The sequence below is a fragment of the Bacillus rossius genome, chromosome 17 (genome assembly GCF_032445375.1).
Source record: "Bacillus rossius redtenbacheri isolate Brsri chromosome 17, Brsri_v3, whole genome shotgun sequence".
Taxonomy (NCBI): domain Eukaryota; kingdom Metazoa; phylum Arthropoda; class Insecta; order Phasmatodea; family Bacillidae; genus Bacillus; species Bacillus rossius.
In genome coordinates, this window is record NC_086344.1 from 3,307,895 (window position 1) to 3,322,197 (window position 14,303).

General features: G+C 36.5%; 1 protein-coding gene across 1 annotated transcript in view; it reads left to right on the plus strand.

The window, feature by feature from the left end:
• The window catches only part of LOC134540921 (hemicentin-2), a 140,117-nt gene that overhangs the window by 105,158 nt on the left and 20,656 nt on the right, over positions 1-14,303 (plus strand). Inside the window, exons 9-10 of the mRNA XM_063383995.1 lie at positions 5,264-5,383; positions 11,717-11,750. Coding sequence (XP_063240065.1) covers positions 5,264-5,383; positions 11,717-11,750 — 154 coding nt within the window. The remainder of the gene's footprint in view (positions 1-5,263; positions 5,384-11,716; positions 11,751-14,303) is intronic.

Sequence of the window (14,303 nt, forward strand, 5' to 3'; positions counted from 1 at the left end):
TGTGTTTCCCTCTGTCCAAATACTCCCTTAGGTCGGGGTGGCGTCAGGCGCAGGCGGGTCCCTACCGCCGCGACCCGCCTATCCCTGCAGCATGGTGGGGTTCAACCTGAGCCGCACGCCGCCACGTGGAGCCCGCTCAAGGGAACTGTTCTCTGCACCGTCCGCAACCTATTAGCGTCAGATCGTTTCACAACAATGCACGGATTCCACCCCTCCAAACAAATAATGGACTTGCCTTTCTTCCCCAGGACAAGGCGCATGCTTTCGCAAGCACCTTAGAAACAGCATTCCAGCCCAATTTGCAGCCTTGTGACAGGCCATTCACTGCGCAAATTTACCGCGAACTCCGCGCTAAACTGCACCAGCCCACTATCTCTGAGCCTCTCCCCACCCAGGCCCAAGAAATTAAGCGCGCTATCAAGAATATGAAGCCGCGAAAAGCCCCTGGGAACGACGGCATACAAGCAGTTGTTCTCAAACAGCTCCCAGACGAAGCCTTAGAATATCTGGCTGAATGCATTAATGCAATGCTCAGACTGAATATTTTTCCCTCCCAGTGGAAGGAAGCTAAAATAATAGTCTTCCACAAGCCGGGCAAGGACAAAACACTGCCCCAGAACTACAGGCCAATAAGCCTCTTAAGTACTGTGTCTAAAGTTGCAGAGCACATAATTTTACACAGACTCAACGTACACATATACGAACAAAACTTGCTGCCAAATGAGCAATTTGGCTTTCGCAGTGCTCATTCGACTACCCATCAACTGGTCCGTCTCACCGAAGAGATAACCAGTGCATTTAACGTCCAAGACTACGTAGTTGCTACGTTTCTCGATGTAGAAAAGGCCTTTGATAGAGTTTTTCATGCAGGGCTCATACATAAAATGTATGAAGCAAACTTCCCGGATTGCTACACTAAACTCATAGCATCCTATCTAGCAGGCAGAACCTTTAGAGTGTCAACTGAAGGGGCAACGTCTGATATAAAATTAATTAAAGCCGGAGTACCACAGGGCAGCATCCTAGGCCCTGTACTATTTAATATATATGTGCGAGACATGCCTCGCCCCGCACATAGACTAGTCAAGCTAGGCTGCTATGCAGACGACACTGTACTGTATATCAGGTCTCATAACCTACAGCTAGCCACTACCAGGCTCCAGACTGCGCTCACTGAAAGTGAACAGTGGTGTACAGCCTGGCGCATAACAGTAAACACGACCAAGTCTGAGGCGATTGTGTTTACACGCAAAAACCTCCCGCCAGCCGACAACAGGCCGCAACTACGCCTATTTGATGAGCCAATCCCTCACAAGGACGTAGTTAAATACCTAGGTGTCCACATGGATAGGAAATTACTGTGGGGACACCACATAGACATCAAACGAACTCAAGCTCAGGCTAGAATGAGCGCACTATATCCTGTAATGAGCAGGTGATGTGGCAGCACAGTTAAAAATGGCTTACTGCTCTACAAAGCTCTCATACGCCCGATAATCACGTATGCATCCCCAGTCTGGGCTACCGCGGCATACTGCCACCTAATAAAACTGCAGCGAGTTCAGAATAGATGCATTCGAATCGCTGCAGACGCCCCGATGTACTGTCCAGTAGAGAACTTGCACAGTGAAACAAACACAGAAACTTTGCAAGACTTTTACGTCCGCACATTACCACAAAATTTTTACGATAAATGCGAAAATAGCTTAAATCCTCATATTTCCTCCCTTGGTTACTATGATCCGAATAATACACAGAAATATAAGCTGCCAAAATCAATCCTGGCGCACCGCCCGCCTTAGACGCGGGCGAGGCGCCCCCTGATTGGCCGCGCCTGACAGCCAATCGGCGCGCGACCCCCTCCAAACAAAACTAGTTGCCGGCGCTCGGAACAGCGCAATTTTTTTTTTTTTATGACAACTGCCCCTCCACGCAGAAGTCAGTCCCACACAACCTGTGAAGGAGTGGGTCCTCAAAATGGGGGTGATTTGACTGGAGGAATTTACGCGTGCCAGGAACAAGCCTATTGTGGCCGCATCCAAATGCATCCCTTATCTAAGGGAACCACCAGAAGTTCATCGTAGGGGATGCGACTATCTTTGCATTGCTTCAGATTCTTCACAAGGGATGCCGATGAATCTTTACATGCGTCCATTAAACTTGAGATTTTTGGGATGCGAAAAATCCGTACTTCCATTTGCTTCGAAATATTGTTTTATTTTTTTTAAGATAATATGGCTAAAGTGTTTTATAGTTAAACTTTTTAAAATAAATAGGTTAATTCATAACTCAAATGGAGACAAAGAATAACGCAAATAAGAGCATAAAAAGTATCACATTTTGGTGAAAAATCTTTAGGGATATTTAATTTTATTATAATTCCCTTTTAACATATTGTGATTTATAACCATCTTTTTTACATCCATCTGTAACAAATTGTAGGATATACGCTGCATTAAATTTTTTATTGTATTTACAATTGGTTTTTATTTTACATTATGTTTTGCTGAATATTCGTAGACATTACGACTCAAAATGGCTATGTGCACATTAGTACGATAAACTTTCAACATGTGTTGGTAGCAGTACAAATATCCGGATACCATCCATCCATTAGAAAAGTGTCGTTTACATATGAAGGTGAATTTGCTAATGGATGTAGGGATGTGTGTGCTATGGACGCATTGATAAGACACTATCATAAAAAACAACATAAATCAAGGCATTGTATTTAAAATACACGGAGTTTGAAATTTATCTTAATACATTTGAGAGGTTTTTTATATGTTAAATTAAGAACTGGCCACCTAGCACTGTATCAGCGTCTTTCATAAAGTGTTGAATTTAAAATACCCTCACAATTTCTGATACAAAACTTAAAAAAAGGAGGGCAAACACCACAGTAATAAATATAAATTACGATTTAAATCATACAAAAATATTTTATTGTTAAATAATTAATTGTTTATTAAGTTTACAAAACAGTTTCTAAAAAATGATATTATTTTCATCAATAAGCTGTTCGAAAAAATTTAAACAGAAAATGAATCTGATCTAAATGCGTTGGAAGTCTGAAGCATTAATTAACTTTTGAGAATAACGCATTAAGAGGCCTGCCTTTTCAGCGGTGTTATCAGAGTTAGTGAGGCGGGATGATAAGCGCGACGATCACTGGAAATTCCAGCGCGGTATCGCCTCTAAGCGCAAAGCTATGAACTGGCGCGGAGTCTTCTCGTTGTGCGCAGGAAAACTGCGATATTTTAGCGCGATGACTGTAACTTTACATAGCGGAGAAACGAAGATAAAGATTTAATCCAAGTCCCTTTAAGTGCTTTCAAAAATCTGTACCGGCTTTTAAGTGCCAAAAAAAATACTCTGAAAACACGCCTTTTAGACATTTAACTTAGACCATTAATGCGGAAACCAAACTACGTATCGGCCCTCAGTGAATACTTATATAATTTTTGTAAACAGATTCCAATGGGTAGAGACCTAAAAAATTCGCGGATTGATTCGGCAATAGGCTAGAATTCAAACACATATACCTGTTAGATAATTTTGCTATTGGCTTACTGTTCATCTGGACGAATCTCAACCAGTTATAAACCCTCAACCAAAGAAGGATCGAATCACAGACAAACCAGCTGAGACGACTTACAAGTCGGCAGCCAATGAACTTGCGTTATTTTCCCGAGTGTACAGGGGTATGTGCAGTCTATCCTGAAGGCCATCGAAACCGCGAATTTTGCAGGTCTCTACCAATGGGATATCTTGAGAAGTTTTCACACCGCGTTGTTTTTCCTGAGCTCTGTACAATTTAAGGTTAAAAAAGAATGGTCGTATTCGGGTGCAGGGGGTACCAAAACGTATTCATAGCTGTAATATTTTGATAAATGTCCACCAGAATTAGGATCCAAAAAAAAATGCTGGTCTAGGAGCAATGGGTTTTCTGGCACTTATACCGCTTTTGACTCAAACGTTCCGACACGGATGGCGTGTGAGAGATTCCACACGGAATGTTAGCAAAGGTAAAAAAAATCATTATTGTGTGGACACAGACGGAATGGATTTTAACTAACATGGACAAGGCTACATTCTGGCTGGATATGTTATCCTCGGTAATTGGCCCACAGAATGGTTTATAACCATTCATAAGGCAGAAAGGAACATCTAGGGGCAAAAAACTCTCCAAGGTCATGTATCATGCCGATAGATGCCTGGAAACTAAAAAAAATATCAAAGTAGTGCTCCTGGAATACGGGCAGCCTTCTTTTCACAGACGAGAGTGCCAAAAGCCGAAGTTCCCCAAAGTTCATGTTTTTTTTCCGTATATTTAATGTAGCTATCCTAACCAAATCAACCGTACACAATGTTTTTAAGTGTTTATAATGTATCTAACCTAACCTAATTGACCATTAGTATCATTTTATCAACACCACCAAATTTATTTACAATGAACAGAAAAAAAAACCGAAGATGCACGATCGGGCGTTTCTCTCTCTCGTCTGTGAAAAGTAGGTTGCCCCTGGATTACCCTCATGGGTTCCACTCTAGACAGGGGGGAGGTGGTGAGACTAGGCTGGGCTTTGCTCGGAATAACATGTACCGCCTTTGGCCGTGGGTCGTCGCATGTATGTACGTGGGGAAGCCTGAGATGCACATAAAGTTCTGCCATTCCCGATTAAACCCGAACCATTCACCTTCGGCCAACCTCGGGTTTATTCATACATATAAATTTATATTTCTCTGTTTATTTGAATGTAGCTATACTAACCTAACTAACCGTCCATTGTGTTTTAAAGTGTTCTAATGTAGCTAACCTAACCGACCACTTTTAATATTAGAATTATTTTTATCCGGCGCAAAAAATATAGCAAATCCCGAAGTTGGCCGAAGGTGAATTATTCGGGCGTGTTCGGGCAGTAACCAAACTTTATGTGTTTGGGACCGGAAAAATTCGCGAATTCATGGATCTACAGGATAGACTTCATGATCCTCTATGCACTCTGACAAATTATATCTGCTATTGGTTACTGACTCGAGAAACCTACTAACTAGAATGCTTTTGATTCGATACTTCTTTCGTTGAGGACTATTCATTGGAGCTGAGTCCTTAAGACAACAGGTGATACAATCACCGAAGAATCAGAAAGTTAAACACATTTGGATTCTAGCCTACCGCGAAATGAAACCGCGAATTTTTCCAGTATCTATTTATGTGCATCTTAGGTCTCCAATGTACGTGTGTGTGTGTGTGTGTGTGTCGCAGACCCAGTGTCGACGGCCACCATGCTGGGGCTGGCATCCGGGAGTCTGCTGGTGCTGCTGGCTGTAGTCTGCCTCGTCGTCTACTCCGTCAGGAGAGAGAAGTGCTGCTTCGCGCGTGAGTTGCCTTCCCTCAACCTGCCGCCCAGGGGCGATCACTTGCCCGGCCAATCACTTCCATGCGGCCCGGCACCGATCATTACAAATGTCCATAAGTAGAGACCGGAAAAATTCGCGGTTTCGATGGCCTTCAGGATAGACTGCACATACCCATGTACACTCGGGCAAATAACGCAAGTTCATTGGCTGCCGACTTGTGAGTCGTCTCAGCTGGTTTGTCTGTGATTCGATTCTTCTTTGCTTGAGGGTTTATAATTGGATGAGATTCGCCCAGATGAGCAGTAAGCCAATAGCAAAATTAACTAAGAGGTATATGTGTTTGAATTAAAGCCTATCACCGAATGAATCCGCGAATTTTGCAGGTCTCTAATCATAAGTAGAGACCGGAAAAAAACGCGGATTCATTTTGCGATATGCTGAAACGCAAATAATTGTATTTTTATGCAACTTCTGTCATTGGTTCACTGTTAATCTGGATGACTGTGGGCCAATTATAGACCCTCAGTCAAAGCAGTGTCGAATCACGAGTCTCCCAGTTGAGAAACCTCACAAGTCAGCACGCGAGGTTTGCCCGAGTGTGCACAGGATCGTGGAGTCTATCCTGGAGGTCATTGAACACGCGAATTTTTCCAGTTCCTATTTATAAGTTATGATTATATTACTAGCTTATACCCGGCATGTGTCGATATGGTTCGTTCAGATTTGTTTTCTAATTTTTTTTGAAGGAGACATGAATATAAAAAGCATTTCTTTGTCTATCTTTATATATATATTTCTTGTGTGCGTGTGTATGTCACTGAACTCCTCCTAGACGGCTGGACCGATTTTGATGAAATTTTGTGTGTGAGTTCACGGGGATTCGAGGATGGTTTAGATTCACAATTGGATATTTTATCTCGATTCTGAGTTAAGAAAAACTAAAAAGAAAAAAACACGCTTTAAAAGCAAAAATTGCAACGCATTATTAGAAGCCATTAATTTTGATATTGTAAGGAACTAAGTAGAGAGTAAGAAAAAAATAAAAATCCTGAAAGTTTATAGCGTCGCCATATTTGTTTCAATTTTCAATACCCTTTTTGTATATTACAATTTAAATTTCAGAAAAAAAATCATGTTTCATAGCCACACAAATAGTGAGGATGGTTTAGATTCACAATTGGATATTTTATCTCGATTCTGAGTTTATAAAAACTAAAAAAACACGCTTTAAAAGCAAAAAATTGCAACGCATTATTAGAAGCCATTAAGTTTTGCTGTTGTAAGGAACTAAGTAGAGAGTAAGAAAAAAATAAAGATCCTGACAGTTTATAGCGTTGCCATATTTGTTTCAATTTTCAATACCCTTTTTGTATATTACAATTTAAATTTCAGAAAAAAAATCATGTTTCATAGCCACACAAATAGTGAGGATGGTTAAGATTCACAATTAGATATTTTATCTCGATTCTGAGTTAATAAAAACTAAAAAAACACGCTTTAAAAGCAAAAAATTGCAACGCATTATTAGAAGCCATTAAGTTTTGCTGTTGTAAGGAACTAAGTAGAGAGTAAGAAAAAAATAAAGATCCTGACAGTTTATAGTGTCGCCATATTTGTTTCAATTTTCAATACCATTTTTGTATATTACAATTTAAATTGCAGAAAAAAATCATGTTTCATAGCCACACAAATAGTGAGTGTGTGTCATTTCTCTATGTCCACGAGGTCTCGCCGCGTCAATTTTCTCCTTGGGGCGAACCCGTCCGCTTAATTAAATAAACAGCTTTTATCGTTGAATGATTTCATGATTTATTTAATGAAAATATTTTCTCATAAAAAAATTAGTTAGATAGACATTCAATAGGTGTCTTTCTCTCACTCTCTCTCTCTCTCTGAAATGTATGTAGCTTGCTCGCGGGTCAGTAATGCAGACAATCTTTACATTCTAGCTCGAGACGGAAAAAACAGTAAATGTGGTTTACAAAGACATTTTATGAAGTGTCTTCCCGTCATTACATTTGAAAGTAGAAACATATTTACTCAAAATTTAGGTAGTAACATATTTTTATTGCAAAGACTGAGATAGAGGTGAGAAAAATTATCATTTGTGAACATAAGAAAACTACTACAACTGTATCAACTGTTATGTTATAGTGTTTAAATTTCTAAATGGTGCAAGATAATACAAAATTCCATGCGGAAAAAGTCGTGGGCAGCAGATACGTATAGTTATAGGTGTGAGGCTATGCATGCTGATTTTTCATATACTGCATGGATGCGAACATGTAAGAATAATCTATCTATCTTACTATAATAAAACAGTACTTTTTCTGTCTGTCTGTTTGTACGCGATTTTGATCAAATTTTGTGTGTGAGTTCACGGGGATTCGAGGATGGTTTAGATTCACAATTGGATATTTTATCTCGATTCTGAGTTATGAAAAACTAAAAATACACGCTTTAAAAGCAAAAAAACTAAGCATTGTTGATAATTAGCCTCCATGGCAACGGGCTTTTGCATTGTTGTTGCCTTCTGCGTAACCATGGGAAAGGTTTTTGGTAACGGCAGTGGCGTGCCCAAGAGGAGGGGTATGTATAATGAGAAGATACAAAATGTCCAGCGTAGAAATACTTACCGCCATATCCATATCTCACAAAAAGTACATTTGGGCAGGACAATGTCTGTCGGGTCCGCTAGAAAGATATATAGAGAGATAGAGATATAAATAGAAAGAGAGAGTTATAGAGATATACATAGAGAGATAGAGAATTAGAGAGATAACGAGAGATGCTTAGTATACGTTTAAAAAATTACAAAAAAAATTGATTGAGGCATTGCAACGCATGCCGGGCATTATCTAGTAACTCTATATATGTCCCTATAGAAATCTCACTTAATCTCTCTATTTGTTGCTACATATATAACAATCTATCTTACTATCTACATCTATCTACATCTGTATCTCAGTAGATATATACACATCTGCATCTCTCTATACCTCACTCTATGTCTCTATGTCTATATATTCCTATATATAAGTTTATCTTAGAAAACAGAAGACGGCCGCAAACACACATTCATTAATATATATTTTTTAACCAATCTATTTTTATCTATATTTTGACCTGTCACATGTGGGATTTAAGGTACATAAAAACACGAGCGTATTAGAGTGCAACGTTGTGTCAAAATTTGAAAGAAATTATTGAAGAACTTTCTAAGATTTAAGATTTTCAATGAACGAATATTTACAGTTGAAATAATATAGATATATTTTAAATTTTTTATCATTATAATTAGTTAAAACTTTATTTTAATTAATTTTTATTTTATGATCAAAACATATTTAATAAAAACTAACTTACAAGCAACCTTACTTCATTATACATACGGGAACATTATCTCACTTATATAAATACGCTTAAGAAAATGTATAAACTAACTTTATGTCAATAATATTCAAAATAAATAAACGTTTTTGTTATATGATACACAGACGAGTAGGATTTATAAGCGAAATATAATTTTTATTTTAAAGTAGCCTTTTTTTTTCTCCTGTGAAATTTCGTTGCATGTTGCGCGCACAATTTAAAAATACCCTAACATTGTTTTTTCGTAACGCTCCTAGAAAGTTGTAACTTCAAAACAAATGTAATAATGTCCATAGCCGGGCCCTGTAGGCCCTGTAGGTCCTGTCATTCCTGTAGGCCCTGTAGGCTCTGTGGCTGTCCTTGTTTAGCCTGAAGGTTATTGAACCCGCGAAGTTTAATGAGACCATATAACGGCTGTGTTTCGTGCGCCAAGAACGGACGTGCGTCTGAAAGAAGACATAATACAATCACGAGGACAGTGATTATGCTGCAGTGTTTAAAAATACACCTAGCATTGGCGTGTTTCCTGGGGAAAGCAGTCTCGCATTTTAATAAGAGGGATACTGCCTTATAGCTTTGTTTTGTCTACAAATCTGACCACCTTGCACCGAAATACGAAAATTCTGTGAAAATTATTTAAAATTCATTTGTGAAAAAACTTATAAAAAAATTAAAAAATAGCTATATTGAACTCCCTAACTCACAAAATCATAGCTGTGGCTATCCGTATATTATTAATATAATTATATGGTTTTAAATATTACCGAAGGGAGGTTCCGAACTATCTTTCAAGTACAAAAAAATGTTTTTTGAAGTGGAATATTTTTAAAGTTCAATAAATTTACAGAATTTTAGACTCCCTCAGTTGATTTGTCAACTGCAGTGGAGAAATTGTATTTCAATAGTACGTGAATATGAAAGTTACGGTTTAGACTCTAGTCGACATCATACTTGATGGCTATTAATATATATATATACACAATTTCATTAAATATAATAACAATGTTTCAATACTACTTATGATAGCTTAAGATTATTACTTCATTGAGCAAACTAACATTTTTTTTAAATTTAATTATTTTAATATTTAAAAAATGTGTGACTGCGACGGTTAAAGTTTTATTGCACCTTAAAAGTTATTTTACCACAAAAAAAATGGTGTTCACAAATGTTTGTAGCATTACAATTTTTTTTTATTTAGGCTACTGTGTAGTGAACAAGATATATCTGGTTGGGTTGGGGATTTATCACAAGTATAAAATTTACAAGCAGAAAATTTATTTCCTTGTTTCAGTACTGAGTGCTGTGTTATCCCTACTAACACTTAGATACCTGGAAAGACAAATACGAATCACTCCAGAAGCGTTTCGTTTAGTTTATGTAAGTTTATAGTTTTATAAAAATCGTGGTCACCCATCAAAGAACCAACCACCGCTCGAAGTTGCTTATTTTTTATGATAGTACAAACCTTCACGCGCTCGGCCACCATGACACCATGAAGTACCATAGTCGTATAAAAGTATAAGTATATAGAATAAGAATAACTTGGAACTGATCAACCACTGACAATAATAGCTATGATGTGTAATATCTTATCTCTCGGTATACGGTATTTGGTAGGAGTAATTTCGTGAATGGAACTGAAGTCGCATGGAACGGAAATGTGTAACAACCACTGGGCTGCCATCTGTGACGGATACCGCGAACCAAAGTTCACAAAATAAAAAGGATAAATTTGTACTATTAACAGTTTACTTAATTATTAAATATAAGGGCAATAATTTAAAATAAATTCTTTGTCGAAAATCAGTCCAAAACCGGGATTTAGTATTTCTTGGAGTTTTCTTATTTTTAATTTTTTCGTAACCATTTTATTATATAGTTTAAAATTAATTTCTGCTATTAAAATAAATTTAATACTTGAAGTAGCTGCTTTGGTAGTGAATTAAAGCGGTGGAAGCGGGAAAATACGTGAGATCCGCGTCAAGAAATTTATTTGAAAACACAATTTGCGTATTTATATTTATCACACTCAAAATTGTTTTAAAGTATTCAGCATTAAATTTTGTGTCCGAGTTTTATTTTATATGCGCATTTGCAACATGATTAGGTACACATAAATTTGCGCATTACCATGTTACACATCTCTGGAAAATATTGAAAATTTGTTCTGAATTTTTTTTGTAGCAACTTAATAACTTTCGGGCTACTAAAAATTTCTGCGCTAGATACAAACCCACATAAAGTTTAAGAACATTAGTACTTCTAAGATGATAGGTAATATTTTTGTTAAAATCTTTGAAAATAAACTATTAATTTATTTTAATAACTTTAAAATTGTTAACTAATATATTAAATAATAAGTTTATTAATTTTTTCTTAATATGAGTAATTTTTTTCAACCAAAAAAGTTCATTATCTTTACAGCTTTTTTTTTAATTATTTGAGTTTATATTAATTTTTTTATTTGGTAACTCTGTATCTAGTAAAATAAGCCTTTTGCAAAAAATTCTGTTTTTTTAATCATAATTGGTAAAGAAAGTTACGTAGACGAATAGCAGTTCGGAGTTTTAGAAAATTTCCTTATCAGAGCAATTAATTCGTAGTTGTAAAAAAATATTTTTGCTGTTAAGGAGCAATTTCTACCACAACTTTAAAATACCAATATTTATACACTAAATATCTTAACTTCTGTGGGATATTTAAAGAAAACTATGTTAATGTGGTTTTACAAAAAAAAAATCATGGTTTGTAAACTAATTCTAACTATTGACACCACAATTCATTTTTCCAAGGTTTTGTTGGAATACCTAATAGTTTATTTAATTTACGTGTAGCATAATTTAATTTTCTATTTTTAAAAATTTAACTTTGTAATCCTCCCGTCAACAAAATGGGTTGTTAGTTCCCACATATTTATGTATGTTTACATATTTTAAATTTATGTTCTTTAACTGTTTTCTTTGTTTGTTTTTTATAGGAACGGGTGACTTCAGGCCGTCAGATCTAGAGAGGTAAAGTTTTGGTTTTGTATGTTCGGTGTCCCTGTCCCATAATTATAGTATGCCATAGTTGATTATGAAGCTAATTTTATTACTCTGGTTTCATTTGATCTCGGCTGTACCTAAAGAGACGAAAAAAAATTCTGCTGAAACCTCACATACACACAATAATGCCTTTTGTTTGTTTAAAAATTTCATAGCACAAACTTTTAAATCGGCATGACAGTTTGTACAACCGTAAAACACATGAAAACTTCAAGTAACCAGACATATTTGGTGCATGTTTTTTTTTTTTTTGAGTAGTTGCATGTTGGCGTATGGATGTAAATAATTTTACCATGAAAAGTAATCAAAACCATTAGAATTTATTTTAATATTTTTTATGTACATATAACACAAAAATATTTTTTTCTAAATTTAGCAGTTATTTCACTGGCTTAAAAAAAGTATCCAGTATTTAAGGCATATTTTAATGTCGTTTCAGGATGTACACTGAACTTTGATTTGATTTAATTATCTTAGAAAATTTGTAAATAATATGCTAGTTTTTTTAACGTTTAGTTTGATAATTTATAAAAACTTTTTATTTTGACATTTAAGTCACAGCATGCACTACAGGAAATTGAAAACTTTTATTTAATATGGTTTTCCCAGTTATTTGGTTTTTTTTATTACTCATGTTTTATATGCTACAAAAGTGAAGTTAACTAGTGAAGCAGACAATACATATAACGATTTACCTTAAAATTTAAATAATAACTAAATAAACACTTCAATAAATTTCACCAACGCGGTAAGGTGTAGGACAGAGTAAAACAAACATGTCTAATGGAAAATTATCATAATTAATTTGATTACATTTATTAAATATTTTAATGGCTTAAGACAATAATACATACGATTATGTTATAAATAATTTAATTTTTACTTCACTGAATATAAAATAACTGAATTGCTTATGTTAACAAAACGATAATACTGTCGCGCTGAGTTTAAAAATTAAGTAATAAATACAATAAATTTAAAAAAAATCAATCGAAAGCTATAATGAGTTTTCATTAACATCATTGGGGGGAAAACTGTTAACTCAGAGGACATACTCTATTAGGCTAACAAGAGGTTTATTCTTACAATACCACTTATCTTGATAAAAAAGTTTTTATTCTAGGATTGAAACTTCCGTCATCCCATACGGGATGTCTGGTGAGAGATGAATTAAAGTAGATTTTAAAAATAACTTAACACTAATTTAAAAAGTACGCATTTAGTTTTTAAACTAAAAATGACTTGCAATTCGTTTTAAACTAAATATTAGCAAAATCAGTCTTAAGAAACAAGAAGTCTTTACAGATCATGATTAAAATTTCAATTAAAATCCACAACTATCTCTCAGTTATGACTCACGTAATAACTACTAAATGACCATACAAGAGAGAAAGCTTCACCAAACTCTTTCCTATTCTTTCTGAAGCGTTAAGTTAAAAACATCTTGAACAAGAATTTATTATTACAGCTGTGAAAAGATGGTTCTGTACCCACATTTTTAAACAAGCTGCACATCTTCATCACTTTAATAATTAAAATAGGGGCCTCTCGTGCACATGAAAACCCGAACGAACTTTACATTTTGAAACTTGGACTCTACCAACTCGCTACCACGTAGGGCATCATCCCGATCAGTAAGCCTATCCTGATTACGATCTAAGCTTCTCGTTACCAATGATGTGAGGCATAGCTTCCGCCAGAGTGAGCCTCAACTGAACATTACGATCTAAGCTACTTGTAACCACTGATGTAAGGCATAGCTTCCGCTAGAGTGAGCTTCAAATGAAAATTACGATCTAGGCAACTTGTTACCACTGATGTGAGGCATAGCTTCCGCCAGAGTGAGCCTCAACTGAACATTACGATATAAGCTACTTGTTACCACTGATGTGAGGCATATCTTCCACCAGAGTGAGCCTCAACTGAACATTACGATCTAGGCTAAATGTTACCACTGATGTGAGGCATAGCTTCCGCCAGAGAGCGCCTCAACTGAAAATTACTATCTAGACTACTTGTTACCACTGATGTGAGGCATAGCTTCCACCAGATGAGCCTCAACTGATAACATTACGATCTAGGCTACTTGTTACCACTGGCGAGAGGCATAGCTTCCGCCAGAGTGAGCCTCAACTGACAACATTACTATCTAGGATACTTGTTACCACTGATGCGAGGCATAGCTTCCACCAGAGTAAGCCTCAACTGAAAATTACGAGCTAGGCTACTTGTTGCCACTGATGCGAGGCATAGCTTCCACCAGAGTAAGCCTCAACTGAACAATACGAGCTAGGCTACTCTTTACCACTGATGTGAGGCATAGCTTCCACCAGAGTGAGCCTCAACTGATCATTACGACCTAGGCTACTCGTTACTACTGATGTAAGGCATAGCTTCCACCAGAGTGAGCCTCAACTGATCATTACGAGCTAGGCTACTCGTTACCACTGATGTGAGGCATAGCTTCCACCAGAGTGAGCCTCAACTGATTATTACGAGCTAGGCTACTCGTTACCACTG